General features: G+C 43.3%; 1 protein-coding gene across 1 annotated transcript in view; it reads left to right on the top strand.

Annotated features, from left to right (window-relative positions):
* The window catches only part of rimbp2b (RIMS binding protein 2b), a gene marked incomplete at its 3' end in the record, with an annotated part of 270407 nt that overhangs the window by 214032 nt on the left and 40851 nt on the right, over window positions 1–15524 (top strand). Inside the window, 6 exon segments of the mRNA XM_084307792.1 lie at window positions 2113–2217; window positions 4062–4112; window positions 4490–4510; window positions 9833–10037; window positions 12618–12766; window positions 14175–14258. Coding sequence (XP_084163918.1) covers window positions 2116–2217; window positions 4062–4112; window positions 4490–4510; window positions 9833–10037; window positions 12618–12766; window positions 14175–14258 — 612 coding nt within the window. The 5' untranslated portion in view covers window positions 2113–2115.

Below are 15524 nucleotides of genomic sequence, written 5' to 3' on the forward strand. Positions count from 1 at the left end.
GCATCTCTAGTCCTCATCCATAAACTCCCTTCAAATCTGTCCTAAATTGAAACGTAAATACAGGGGTGCAGGGGGTGCAACTGCACCCAGGCCAGTGGTGATGGGGGGCCCAAAGAGGGCCCTCCCTAGACTGAATAGTGCCCACACACTACATAAATGGGGTTAGGAGGGGCCCCCATAGCAATTACTGCACCCAGGCCCCTCATGAGCAACTTGTGCCTATGATTGGAGCTGATTCTGTAACGGATCATTTGACATAAACTGTTTCTACATGACACGTGCTGTGGCATAGTTTATGTCATGTTTATTACGGTTTTATGGTTAGCACACATATGTGTATATGCTAGGGCCATCAATCGATTAAAATATTTTAATGATGATTGTCCATAGTTAACTGTGATTAATCACATATTAATAGCACATTTTGTATCTCTTCAAAATGTACCTTAACTCATTGACCGCCTGGAATTAGTCGGGCCCCGTTCTAGCACTGCCACGCTTTAAAAGATAGGAGTGCGTCACCTTGTTTGTAGAGCTATAACTATATTCTATATTATAGCTATGAATACAATACTATGGCCCATTTGATATCACCTATCTATCGTTCAATATGTGAAAAAGAATAAATTTTTCTATCCATGCGTTCCCGTGTTATACTGTGGTGAATATAATTATCGTTATAGCGTGGTCTTGGGTAATTCCCGAAAGGCTGAATAATAGGCTTATACGTCAATTCTACTATAAATGTTGCCATTTCTTGCCTGTACACGCTATTATTCCCAAATCAAATATATATCATAGTATTACGTTCCATCATGAATGCATGAAAGGGGGGGGGGGGGGGGGGGTCGTTTCTGATTATTTGATTGGCAGTAACGGCATTCGTATTGAACACTAAAAACGCTTATCAGCCCGATCGGTATAAAAGCATTACATGATCAAGCAAAAATTTACGTCAGATAGTCCTTACCTGTGATCGGGAGTATTCCAAGAATAATATTCCAATTGTTTGATCGCCATCTGGTACATCCGATGTCCATTTAGTCCACGGCATAACCCACCACAACATATGGATCGGGGATATTTGACGCGCTTCAATGGAACCGGGAGAACCGCTCCATTCGCCCGACAAGGAAAAGTGAGACCGGAGACATTTGGCCGTTACACAGGCCAAGATACAAGGTTTCAAAGGGTGCTCGATACCGCCGTCTAGCTGGATGCGGCCGGTATTGCACTTTTGCGATCTCAGACTCATTCCCTATGGTAACACCAAGGTCCCTGCATGAATATTGAATAAAAATATCAGAAAAAAAGGAAAAACAATCAAATAACGTATATATATGTGGTTGGTGTTCAACGATTGGCGGACAAACACGTATATAATTGTTGTTGGCAGAGAATCAGTTAAAACCAACAGGTACATTGGTAAGCTACATTTTCCATTACTCAAAGATCATTCCCTGGATCCCTCACACTTCTAAAGCAAATCACACAATGTAATTGTGTCCAACCTCACATGGAGAAAAATAAAGGGTCACAAAAACATCCCCTTCTACTGTGTGGAATGACTGGAATCAAAACTGTTTCAAATCCAGCTGAATGGAGTCCAATGTTAATTTCTTGCCAACCTTTTACAGACTAATATACTTTTGTACAGTAAAACAGAAGTTCTCTCTCCCCCCCTCTCACACAGTACCATGTGAGAGGTTATTTCATTGTCTGGGTATATTGGGGGACAGACACATACACACAAGAAATGCAAATTAGTGTCAATTAATACGTATTTGCGTTAGTGTGTTATTAACCGCTAACTTTGACAGCCCTAGCATATGCATATCTTAAAGCCTGTGTAATTTATGAGTTTTGAATGGAAGACTGGAGATGCAATTATCCTATCTCAAACCCTGCCCTCTTTTCTCGATCCTCCAATCGCAACTGTTGCAAAGCTTGTCCAAGGGAAGCATCATTGTGATCGGAGGACCAAGGAAAAGAGGGCAGGGTTTGAGATAGGTCCATTGTTTCGGCTCAGCGCCGTTTTTTTTTTTTTTTTTACTAACAGCAGCCTCTCTATGCCCCACACCCCCCCCCCCCCCCCCTGCACCCTGATGATAGCATATGAGAGAGGCTGCAGAGAGGAGGCAGCAGCTAGAGTTGGAGCATGAGCAAGCCTTGGCTGTACTCAATGCAAAGCAGCAGGAGATTCGCCTTCTGCAGCAGGTAAGGGATGTCGGGGGTCACGCACACCAACAGCTAGAGAGAGGCTCTTCCTCTCCTGTTTTTAGCCCAGCCTGTCCCTGCGTGTCGAGGGTCAAAGAGCTTGTGTTGAGCAGCAGTGCGATAACAGCCACTCCAATGTGTCCTCTTAAAACCGCTGTACTCAGCCGTCTCTTCTGCCCCTAGGCTGCGAGGACAGAGCATTCACCATCTCACAAGCTCAACTCTTTGTTTGTTACATGGAGAAATCCAGCTAACTAAAACTTAGAGTAGATATGACATTTTCTTTAGAGGCCTGCTTAAAAAAATGAAAGACCCTGGCCCAGAATATTTGATGTTTTGTCTGCCGCCTCTGAGCGCAGGAGCTGACTGGGATGTCAAGCAAGCAAGCAATGACTGAGGGTGTGAACGTGATAGGAATTGTCACTACCACCGACTCATGGTGTGGAATCAGCTGAGAGAGAGAGAGGAGAGAGAGAGAGAGAGAGAGAGAGAGAGAGAGAGAGAGAGGAGAGAGAGAGAGAGAGAGAGAGAGAGAGAGGAGAGAGAGAGAGAGAGAGAGAGAGAGAGAGAGAGAGAGAGAGAGAGAGAGAGAGAGAGAGAGAGAGAGAGAGAGAGAGAGAGAGAGAGAGAGAGAGAGAGCTACTGTATGTGCCTCCATGTTAGTGTTTTACTGCTAACTTTAGAGTCAGCCATGAACAGACAGTCTCTGGGCTAGATCCACAAAGAATGGATTGCACGTTGCTAGTTGCACCCTTACTTACAATTCATTATGAATTGAAAATGGGTGACCCTGGTGTAAACAAGACGAAAGTCTTTCTCTGGTCTGCATCCCCTTAACAATTGTGTGTATTGAGTATTGTACCCATTCTGCAATCGGTTAATAAAATGTTCAATCAATCAAATTTGATTGATTGAACATTTTATTAACAGATTGCAGAATGGGTACAATACAGTAAGGCTCAATACACACAATTGTTAAGGGATGCAGACCAGAGAAAGACTTTCGTCTTGTTTACACCAGGGTCACCCATATTCAATTCATAATGAATTGTAAGTAGGGTGCAACTTGCACCGTGCAATCCATTCTTTGTGGATCTAGCTCTCTCTTATTGGCAGAAGAAGCTCATTACTACTCTCATCTCCTTCAGAGACACTGGCTGCTTTTCTGTGTTCTTTTGAATTAATTGCCTGCCCAGTGGATTCACGGCATTGGAAAGTCCACAGATGTTCTCTCAGTCATGTGGAACCTTAGTTTGTCTCCTCAGCAGATGTCCCCCACGGAAGTAAACTAGCCTGTATTATTTTATGGTTTATATATGCAATACAGCAATTCTAAATCACCAAAAGATCAGTCTTCTTGAGTGTCCTGGAGTCGATGTGAAGGAGCGATGTGTTGCTGATGTGTTCAATGTTTTGTTTTTTTGTGTTTGTCATGACTCCAGGCCACACTATTGCTGTCACAGATGGCTGTCACTACAATACAAACACACACTCTTGACATGTTAAATGTTGGGAGGGGTCTTAAAAGAATCAGTTTCCACATGATTTGAACAGTTTTATCAGTGCGAATGAGAAGTTAAACTGAGAAGATAATCTGTGTCTCTCCCAGATCAGCACTCCTTCTCTGTGGGACGCTTTGTGAATATGGGCCGTTGTATTCCTGTGGAACTGATAGATTAGCAGATAAGCATATAATTATTCAATAATTGTTTCTTTGGTTAAATCCATAGTGTATAAAAGGCAACACTATACCAGGAGTAAATGAAGGTAAAATGAAACCAGAGATGTGTTGTCTGTGTGACGTGTTGTGCTCTGTCCTGAATCCTGTGGCTTGTGTTTCCCAGGCTCAGGTTGAGGCCAAGAAGGAGCATGAGGGCGCCGTCCATCTGTTAGAGGTGAGCGTCACGACACAGAGGGAACGGGACAGGATGAGCAGTAAACTTGGCTAAGGTTCAGGGTCTGTGGGACAGGCCAGCCTGCCAGTCAGACATGTATCAGCCTGTTCCTCTTGACCTCATTGGCTGAAACCCTTGGCACACTATTTTTTTCCTTTTTTCCCCTCTCCACATAGGCTATGGTAAACACAGACTTTCTTTTAACATTATCTAGTAGCAACAACGCAATGTCAGTGATTTATCATGTGGCCATGTAAACTTTAATTTCTTAACTTAATGTTTTCAAGATGTGTCTGAGTGATCATTGTGTAATTGTGCTTATTTTCCTTCCTTACGTCTCTTTTCACTGTTGTATTGGTGTGTTTATGCTTATACAGGACCACCTGGACAGCATGCAGGTATTTCAGAATTGTTTTAATTAATTAATTTATTGACTTGATACCTTGTCACCTCTCGCTGTACAGTAGTTTGGCCCAGGTTGGCATGGGTATGGAACACCATAATGATAATGTGATTCCAGTATATTTTTGGTGCAATTAATTTGATTGTGCTTTCGTATGTGGAACGTCACATCAGATCGAGGTGGAAGACGGCTCAGAGACTTTACTCATCAACCTGTTAGAGCTCCGCAAGGCCTGCCGCCTCTCTGGCTCCAAAACCTTTTTCTCTATACTAGAGGCTGTAGTCTCTGTTTAAAAAACGAAATAAATAGTTTCAGCCACAATCATGTCACTATGCAACAGTAGAAACCCACCGTTCTCTGAGACCATAAAATGGTTGCACTGATATTTTACAAGGTGATATTGAAGGAGGTTGAGATCCTCACAACCAACGGTCACTCATTTTATAATCATGGGTTTAAACTTTTTATAAATTTGTATGGCTAATCTTAACTTTCCAAAGCTATTGAATGTTGTGCCTCTGGTCAGTCCAGTGTAATTGGCTTCCAAAACACTTTTCTCTTTTTCTCTCTCTCTCTCTCTTTCTAACACACACACACACACGCACACACGCACGCACGCACACACACACACAGGCACAAACACACTATATCTCCCTCTCTGTCTCTCCTACTATCGCACACGCAAACATACACAGTACACACACATGCACAATCACATACACATAGCCTTCACTCCTAGACATATCTATCTACATACACGACCCCCCCTCTCTTTACACATAGCCTTCACTTACAGACATATCTATCTACATACACGACCCCCCCTCTCTTTACACATAGCCTTCACTTACAGACATATCTATCTACATACACGACCCCCCCTCTCTTTACACATAGCCTTCACTCCCTGACATATCTATCTACATACACTACCCCCCCCCCCCCCTCTCTCGCTCTTTCAACTTGTACACACATGCGCACACACAGCCTTATCATAGTATATGTCATTATCCATATCTCTCTGTACATCATATCTATAATTCATATTATGTACGTCAATGCTCCACTTAGTTTTGTTTACTCTCCTCTATAAATACTTTGTTAGCTCATCGTTCTACAGAGATCTAGGCTCATTGCTGTAACCTGGTCAAATTATTTCACATCACCAGTTAATAGAAACCTAATGAGGAAAGGGGAAGAATCCACAGACTACTCAAAAAGGCAAAAGAAAAGAGGCAGAAGGGCGGCTACGTGGCGTAGTGGGCAAGGCACTCGCCACGAAATGCTGGAGACGCTGGGCTCGTCAGTTCGAGCCCAGCGCTCCACATTTGCTTTCAGTTTAGCTGGTCGTCCGTACTAATACACATTGGCCGTATTAGGGGGTGGGAAACTGATGGGTGGGGATCGGGCGTTGTGGACAGCGACTCCTACAGGTCGGTTGGTGCGCCTGCGCAGTAGAATCAGGAAGTGTCGGGGGCAGCGTGAGCCTCCCACGCGTTACTCCTCGCCACTGAGAGATCGAGCTGCACAGGTGAAAAGATGCGACTGCTGTTACCTCAAGTACCGGAGGGGACTTGTGCTATGTATGACTTAGTCCACATTGCAGCCGGCTTGTGGGAGGCAAGAAACAGCGTCCGTGACAGGGGAGGGTTGAATTGGATGATACGAAATTGGGATGGGAGAAAAATATAGAAAATGGGAGAAAAAGTGGATAAAAAAAAAGAAAAGAGGCAGAAATTGTATTTTCATTGCATGTATGTAAGCCATGCTCTTCTCACAAAATTTTAACCACATCTTCACACTACATCTTCTCACTACATCTTCACACTACATCTTCTCACTACATCTACACACTACATCTACACACTACATCTACACACTACATCTTCTCACTACATCTATTTCTGTCTCATATTTCTTTTGATCTGGTGGTTTTGAACACCACTCGAATTAAGAAATCCAAGATATTATTTCCATGGTCTGGGAAAGTTCAATCAATATTTGTGAACATTAGCTACTCTCTCCCAAAGCCAGAAACGAGAGCCGTAAAACTTGTGATGTCATCAGGTATAAAGTCTGGTCTATAGGGAGGTGTAGTCTGACGTCACTTTGGACCGCCCGCGAGGTCCACATGTTTAGGAATTTATCATTAATTTAGTAATAATTATGCCTCACTCATAAACATTGGCAAGCTTTCCATTTTTGCACAAAATGAGTTCCCTTCTATCACTAACATTATTGTTTAAGCATTTTTGTTTGAAATAAAATTGTACGTAATTATTTTACAATTAATTGCGAATATTTTCATGTTGAGCTATAGATTGTGGATGAATACACACACAGAAAGGTACACCATGCAAATGTTCATGCTTTATTTGTTTTAAACGAGACCATTTAGAAATGGGCAATGAGGAAATACATTGCGATTTCAAGCAAGGTGGACCGGCCGGAAACAACAATGACGTAACCACTATACCTCCCTATAGACAATGAATGGGAAACTGATTTTGTGGACCCACTGAATGTTTGAGTGTTTATGCCCAAATGTGCTTTATTCTATAGCTGTGGCCTCAGCTCTGAAACAGAAAATGTATCTGTATACTCAGAACTTTCCCCTGGGTGCTCTCAGTGTCACCTATGACATCTTTACCAATTCATTGTCTATGGAGCAGCTTCAGACCTTTATACCTGATGACATCACAAGTTTGAGTTTTAGCACTCTCGTTTTTGGATTTTGGAGAGAGTTGCTGTTCGTGTTAAGTAATATCTTTGGACTTAGTTATAGCGTGTATGGATTCTCAAATTAGGTGTAGTTCCCCTTTAAGCAGGGCGCAGATTTCTTGCCGTATCTCATTAAACGTAATTTTCACCATGGGCTACTACCATAGGGACTGATCCTCAGAAGCGTGAGCGAAACTGGCACTGCGGCGCTCTATTATGTTGCGGGAGTTGAAGTTTTGAATTGAATTTTGTTTTCAAACACTGTAACTGAGCTGTCTGAGTGTAGAGCTGTCTGCTCCCCAGAGGCAGCAACACCCACACACCTCTCTCATCCAGCTTCTCATCAAAGCAGTTTGCAGGCCTCCACACAGTGACAGTGATAAAGGACGAGCCCCGTCTTTTGACGAGTCACAAGGCCGCGGCTCTTGCTTGGGCTGGAACATATAGCAGAAACTAGCAGTCTTTCAGACTTACCATCTAAGAAGCTATCTGATAAAAAAAAATGTAAGGGTGGTAAATAAACATAAAGACTGACTGTGCATTGCAGAGACAGGCTTCTTTATTTGAATGGTCAAAGATCACATTAGATATTCAAATGATCACAATGCTCTAAACAGTGTAGAATGTGATCTATTATTTACAGCCGCAGCCTTGCATGAATGTTCTGCGGCATGTGTTTAAAGGGTTATGTTCAGAATTTTCCCTTTTTCCAACTTAACAATGATGTTGTTGATTGGAGTCCTTTCTCAGCACAATCCATGCTGCTCTTCACACTGGAGACCTGCTGCTCCAGCTCGTTAGCCACAAAACAAATGCAAAGTCAATGGGGCCCACGCTCTCGGGGCAGTTTGTACAAGCCCTGAAACAAACGCTGAAACATACTCCACAGTTGCATCCCAAAGTAGGGCTATAGCACAGACTGGAACGTGGGCCCCCACATTAACCCTTTCACTACCATACTGCAGACGCCGGTTAACCGTCTGTAGTGTGGTAGTGAAAGGGTTAACCTTCTGTAGCGTGGTTGTGAACGGGTTAACCCTTTGTCGTGTGTGGCAGTGAAAGGGTTAACCGTCTGTAGTGTGGTAGTGAAAGGGTTAACCTTCTGTAGCGTGGTTGTGAAAGGGTTAACCCTTTGTCGTGTGGCAGTGAAAGGGTTAACGTTGCATTAGTATTGTGGCCGACTAGGCAGAGCTGCGGGTGTCCAGTGTGAAGGACAGCATGGATGGTGCTGCTGAGAAATGACTCCAATCAACAACATCATTGGTCAGTAGGAATTGGGGGCCTAGAGGTCCAAAGGTCTGAACTCTCTAACCCTCTAAGCAGGCTTCTTACTGGTCACATAGGAATGAATAGGCTGATTGTCCTCCGTGCTGCTAACTCACCAAGTCATTGTCTCAGGTGCAGGAATTAGAAAGGTCACCCCTCCTCTAATAGCATGTTCATGCCCAGCCAAATTATAAACATGTCTGCATGAGTCATCCACGGTGCTTAAAGAGATGGTGTAGGCTTTTAAGAAGCATCTCTTTGTATTCATCACTAACTTAGGAGTCCTTTCATTCCAAACAAAAAGCATGTGGACTTTTTTGAGATATCGAAAGCAGAAACTGTTTGTAATAAGTCAATGGAGGCATGAAGCATATCTCTGAAAGATCACCTGTAGCTCCAGACAGCTTCCTTAACTTCATGATGTAGTTAAGTATACAGCGAAAGACTCAAATACTGTATGAGATATTCTTCATGTCTTTTCGGATTGGACTGAAATTGTTCTCTGTTTATGATGAATCAGATTTAGCTTCTCAAAACCTGAGCTTACCCTTTATCAGCACGTACAAGCAGACATCGCTGTGCATTGGGCAGTGCTGCAAATTTCATGATGACTTCAAGCATCACTCTTGTGTGTCTGCGATTTAGAACATATTATTAGGTGGATCAAGTGAGATTGTCCGGTGTTTAAGAGCCGGTTGTCAACTGATCGTATTTGAATTAATGATGAAATCAGCAACCCTGGAATTCCCACTAGGCCTGCCCATGCACTGTATGTTCAAAGACATGAATGAGGGGGAACAGTATTCCACCGGGTTCGACTGCATGGCTCTACAGTGTTTTTACTAAATGACTGTTACCCCGTGTGTCAGTTTCACTCTCACTGATGTCTCTTGCCTTTATTTTACTATCTCTGTGCGGTGAAGTTGAGGAGTGCTTTCCGCGCTTTGAACACAGTGCCGTTTTTGGTATGCATACTTTCTCTTAGCAAGAAGCTACTCTCTTAGGGCCATGTGCATTACCTCTTTAAGTCTTGCATGTGATTTGGTGATACTGTGAATAGCTTAGGTGTTCAGTGAGTGTCTGTATATTGCTCATTAGGACCCCTCTGTAACAAATGATCAATGTTTCGAGCCCAGAATCCCATTCCACCTTTTATTTGTCTGTAGATGTTTGATGTACAATACTGTGTATCTTTCCACTCTTTTCTTACTTTCTTCTTTTCCCCGTCACTTTATTTTATTTACTACCCCCCCCCCCCCCCCCCCCCCTCTCTCTCTCTCCCTCTCTCTCTCTCTCTCCCTCCCTCTCTTCTTTCCTATTATGTCCTCAGGCCAAAGTGCGAGAGTTGGAGGAGAAATGTCGGACGCAGAGTGAGCAGTTCAACCTCCTGTCCAAAGAGCTGGAGAAGTTCAGGCTGCAGGCCGGGACGTTGGACCTCCTCGGCACTGACCCCTTGGCTCTGTGTGACTCCCCCGGATCAGCCAACAAGTCCCTCTCCCAGCTCCTTAATGGACTGGCTGGCCCCTTAGGGAAAGGTGTGTGGAGGCGTATTGAACCACGCTACCTTTGAAATGGACTTGTTTTATATTGGGTTTTAGACCAGTCGTCGAAGAGAAGCACGGCGCTAACATAGCATTCCAGTCATTTGAGTTGTTTTTAAGAGCTATATTCTCTAGTAGAGGAGGTAATACAGTATGGTATTAGCCAGGTCTGGGTAATAGCTTACTGTAGTAGAGGAGGTAATACAGTATGGTATTAGCCAGGTCTGGGTAATAGCTTACTGTAGTAGAGGAGGTAATACAATATGGTATTAGCCAGGTCTGGGTAGTAGTTTACTGTATGAATGAATGAATGAATGAATGAATGAATGAATGAATGAATGAATGAATGAATGAATGAATGAATGAATGAATGAATGAATGAATGAATGAATGAATGAATGAATGAATGAATGAATGAATGAATGAAAACTTTATTTAACAGATTGCAGAATGGGTACAATACAGTACGGCTCAATACACACAATTGTTAAGGGGATGCAGACCAGAGAAAGACTTTCGTCTTGTTTACATCAGGGTCCCCCATTTTCATTTCATATAGACATTTATGACATACACAACATACATGACATTTATGGCATAGGGACATATAGGTATTTAGTACTGATACATTTGTGACATATACGGTATTCAAATATACAGTACTGTTACTCATAGATCCTGACAGAGTATATACATATGATGGGGAGGGGACTGTACATTAGGAGGGGGTGGGTGGGTGGGAGAGAAATATACATATACGGCGGGGAGAGAATATATACATGCGGTGGGGAGGAGACTGTCTATTAGGAGGGGGTGGGGGTGGGGGGTTTGGACATTTACGGTGGCCAGTTTTCGTAGTAGAGGAGGTAATACAGTATGGTATTAGCCAGGTCTGGGTAATAGCTTACTGTAGTAGAGGAGGTAATACAGTATGGTACAAGCCAGGTCTGGGTAGTAGTTTACTGTAGTAGAGGAGGTAATACAGTATGGTACAAGCCAGGTCTGGGTAGTAGTTTACTGTAGTAGAGGAGGTAATACAGTATGGTACAAGCCAGGTCTGGGTAGTAGTTTACTGTAGTAGAGGAGGTAATACAGTATGGTACAAGCCAGGTCTGGGTAGTAGTTTACTGTAGTAGAGGAGGTAATACAGTATGGTACAAGCCAGGTCTGGGTAGTAGTTTACTGTAGTAGAGGAGGTAATACAGTATGGTACAAGCCAGGTCTGGGTAGTAGTTTACTGTAGTAGAGGAGGTAATACAGTATGGTACAAGCCAGGTCTGGGTAGTAGTTTACTGTAGTAGAGGAGGTAATACAGTATGGTACAAGCCAGGTCTGGGTAGTAGTTTACTGTAGTAGAGGAGGTAATACAGTATGGTACAAGCCAGGTCTGGGTAGTAGTTTACTGTAGTAGAGGAGGTAATACAGTATGGTACAAGCCAGGTCTGGGTAGTAGTTTACTGTAGTAGAGGAGGTAATACAGTATGGTACAAGCCAGGTCTGGGTAGTAGTTTACTGTAGTAGAGGAGGTAATACAGTATGGTACAAGCCAGGTCTGGTTAGTAGTTTAGAACGAGAATAGAAAAAACTGCTCCTGAAATTAGAACTCTAGAAATCTATATTGATAATAAACATTGGAATAAACATTAAAGTAGTAATGAAATAATCCATCATGGTGAGAAATAGCCTTTAGCTTCCAAAGCTTGTTCTATGTTTGTTTTTAAAACAACAAATGGCATAGTAATGAACTTTATCTTGGGACTCTGCCAGCAGTTTACCTTGATTAGCCTACACTACATCCTGTACATACTGTATTTAAAGATGTAATTCCTCAGTAATATACAGACACAAACACTATAGGATATGAAATTCAGCCATGGTAAATGAGACAATGCTTCAATATCTTTTTTGGTCAAATTGCTTTAGCAGGCACAGTATTTATATGATTTCTGTTAACCTTCTGTGTATTGTCGCAGTGAAAGCGTTAACCGTTTTTGGTAGTGTGGCAGTGAAAGGGTTAAACAGTTGATTCCCTGAGATGAAGAACCATACACTGTCCATTTGGGCTTTTATTGATGGATGATATATCTTTAAATCTCATTATCTTATTTTTGTGTGTTGTGTACATTTATAGTTAAAGGTAGATTCTGTAATGCCGTCAAACAGCGACCTCTAGACAAAAGATGACAACATGGTACTGTGCTTTGTTTACAGATTTCGTTTTTGTGTGATGTGTGGATTGTGTTTCAGTGGGTATAGGGGAGGGGTTGTTACTGCTGGCCACACCTCAGGTTCTAGGTCTGGAGAAATTCACAGTATAATAAGTCACTAAACTCCAACCCACATGTCAGACCAAAACAAAAAGTAAGCAAAGTGTAATACCAAGCGTGGCCTTTCTGCCTAGAGGTCGCTGTTTGATGGCATTATAGATTATACCTTACAGCAGAGGTTGTATACTTTGAGGTGAAATTCAAAATGGACTTGTACAGTAAAGTGGTTCTTGGTCTGAAAGCTTCAGTTGTTATGTGAGAATCATGTGAGTATCCCCTCTACCAACCCCCCCTCCCCCATCCCCAGGCAATGAGGCTCCAGTGAGCCGATCTTTGATATCGGAGTTGATCAGACCGCTCCAGATCAGTGGGGAAAAGCCTGAGCTGCTGTCCGTCAAGCCGACGTTCCTCAGCCGTGGTCGAGGCAGCAGCCCAGGACGGGCCCTCCTCTCTGAGGTGTGTCTCCCAGGACGGGCCCTCCTCTCTGAGGTGTGTCTCCCTTTACCACCACATAGGTCTGCCAAGCATGGAGAAATGGGAAATTATTTTTAGGTACATTTTCAGGCTTTACAATGCCTCCTTCACCACCATTGTGTAGCAACCAACTTTGGGCTACAGTATGCAGACAATGGCTGCCATACACTGGCACCAGGCACACATCACACTACACAATGGCTGAAAGGCTCAGGAGACAGGGATTGATATCAGCCAATTAAATGGGAGGGGATGATTAGGTGGCCTTGCAGTCAGAAACCTGATTAGGAATTTGCCCGGGGAACCCCCTACTCTTTGCGATAGATGCCCTGGGTTGTTTAATAACCGAATTCAGTTGGGGCCTCGGTTTAACCTCTCATGCAAAGGATGGCACTCGCAACTGTACTGTGTCCCTATCACTGTGTTACTGCCAGGTCCCGAGAACAGAGTGCTCCCTGCTGGACAACAACACCACTTTCCAACAACAGCCTTGACCGGGAATTGAACCGGTGATTGGTGATCATGAGTCCGGAGCTCTACCCATGTAGCCACACTGCATGGGCTTAAGAGTATTGGGAAAACTTTATGAATAGCTTGTCCTCAAAAGAGACTGTGCACACAAGATGTCATGTTATTAGGCAGTAATCAAATATTTGAATCAATGGGCATTACATTTAAGTTAAATAAAAAATGTGGAATCCAGACTATAAGACATCTCTCTACTTCATACTTTCTTTGACCCACTGACATGTCCCTTCATCCGTCTGCCCACACAGTATTCCCACCCATCCAGCTTCTGTATGTAGCCACTCATTCAAATGACCACTCTCTTTTATGAGCTTGCTCAAGTATCTCAATGCGAATATCAGACAAATTGGAGAATAACTGGCCTCAGTTTTCTGGAATAGAAAATCCCACATTTGATGAAAATAATATGTTGTAGCAATAAATCCTTTCCAACAAGGTCGCCATAAAAGACATAAAACACCCACATTTCACAAAACAAAAACAGACCAATCTAATGTCTTGTGAACTGGAAGACAGACTGTGAGGGAGCGACCAGGGCTGACGGAAGCCATAATGAGAGCCCATCATTCCGCCGGCATGTGGCACGGTGGTTGGGAGTGTGAAAGACCCAATCTGTTTGCTTTTACACTTTACTGCTGAGAGTCTTGGCACTTACCGCCGGTTTATGGGGGAATATTAGCCATGGCTGTCACACTAGTGTCACATGAGAGGCACTGCCAATCTACAAACTATACTATTATGTTTTTCACTACAAAAGATGAAGCCTTAAAAAAAATGAAAGTGATCTTGAAAAACAAGGTGAACTATATATATATATATATATATATATTATAATATTATTTTATTTCCCATCACTCACTAGATGGAGAAAGACCTCAGCTCAACCACAAGGTCCAAGCCGAAGTTCACAGGCAAAGTCCGCCTGTGTATTGCTCGGTACAGGTATGTACACACAAACATTGCACACACACACACACACACACACACACACACACACACACACACACACACACACACACACACACACACACACACACACACACATACACGATCATTCACAATCTCTGTTTCAGCTCTCTCTGTTTGAACTCTTAAATTGGAACACACAGAAATCGACAAACGATATTATTACAATTGGAAGATATCAAAATGATCAGAGTCTTCCAGTCGGCTGAATATGAGATACCTTCTAATGAGCTGGCGGGTGCCCTGTGGGCACAGCGTGTGTTTGTTGTGACCCGCAGGGTTCTAATGCTTTGTTCTCCATAATGATCATAATGATGCAGTGTTTCTCCCACCAAAGAAAATTACCTGTCAGCACAAAAACATTATTGGAATACCCAGAACCAAGCAAAAATGCATGAATGAAACCTGGCAGTTACCACCCAGGCTGTTGTGTTTTTTTTTCTATTTTGCTTTAAAAAGTATTTCATTTTTTCTAAGCAGCACTCAGCAATGGACCTATCTCGAGCCACGCCCTCTTTTATTGATCCTCCAATCACAACCATTGTGGTTTATCTGAGGGAAAATTGGAGTGCGGGGCTTGAGAGGTGTAGTCTGACGTCACTTTAGTTTCCTGTGAGGTCCACCCGTATAGGGATTTATCATTGGGAAAATGGATTATCGGCTATTGTAACAATTCTGCCTCATGAACAGTGGTGCAGTCCTAATATGGGAACTGGTAACACGCCACGCCACGTGCACGCGCACGCGCGGGTACGTGCATGCGCACAGAACTGATTTATACACACACGCACACACACACACACGCACACACACACACAAGCGCATATACGCAAGTGCAATCTTTCTATCATACAAGCTCTTCTTGCTCTCTATTTGTGTGAATGTGCGCGTGGAAAGCTGGCGCGCAGCACAGACGCTTGATTCAATATCATAAGCAGGTAGACCCCCATCACGAATTCCGAGCCACATTAGTATTCACCTCCACTGCCTGTGTCACACAGAATGAAGGGGGAGATGCATTCAGATAGCCAACACCCAGACACTTAGTCTACCTGCGCGTTTTGTTATGTAAAACGGTGGCCGGGTACTAGTCACAACGAATGGATACAGCGCATTTTTGTGTGCGCGTACACATCCGTGCGCGATCGCGCGTACTTCTGCCTCAGTGATCTGGTAACACGGCGTGTAACCGGGTGTGACCGCGACTGCACCACTGCTCATGAACATTGGCAAGCTTTCCATTTTT

This window comes from Notolepis coatsorum (assembly GCF_963971535.1).
Source record: "Notolepis coatsorum genome assembly, chromosome: 1".
Taxonomy (NCBI): domain Eukaryota; kingdom Metazoa; phylum Chordata; class Actinopteri; order Aulopiformes; family Paralepididae; genus Notolepis; species Notolepis coatsorum.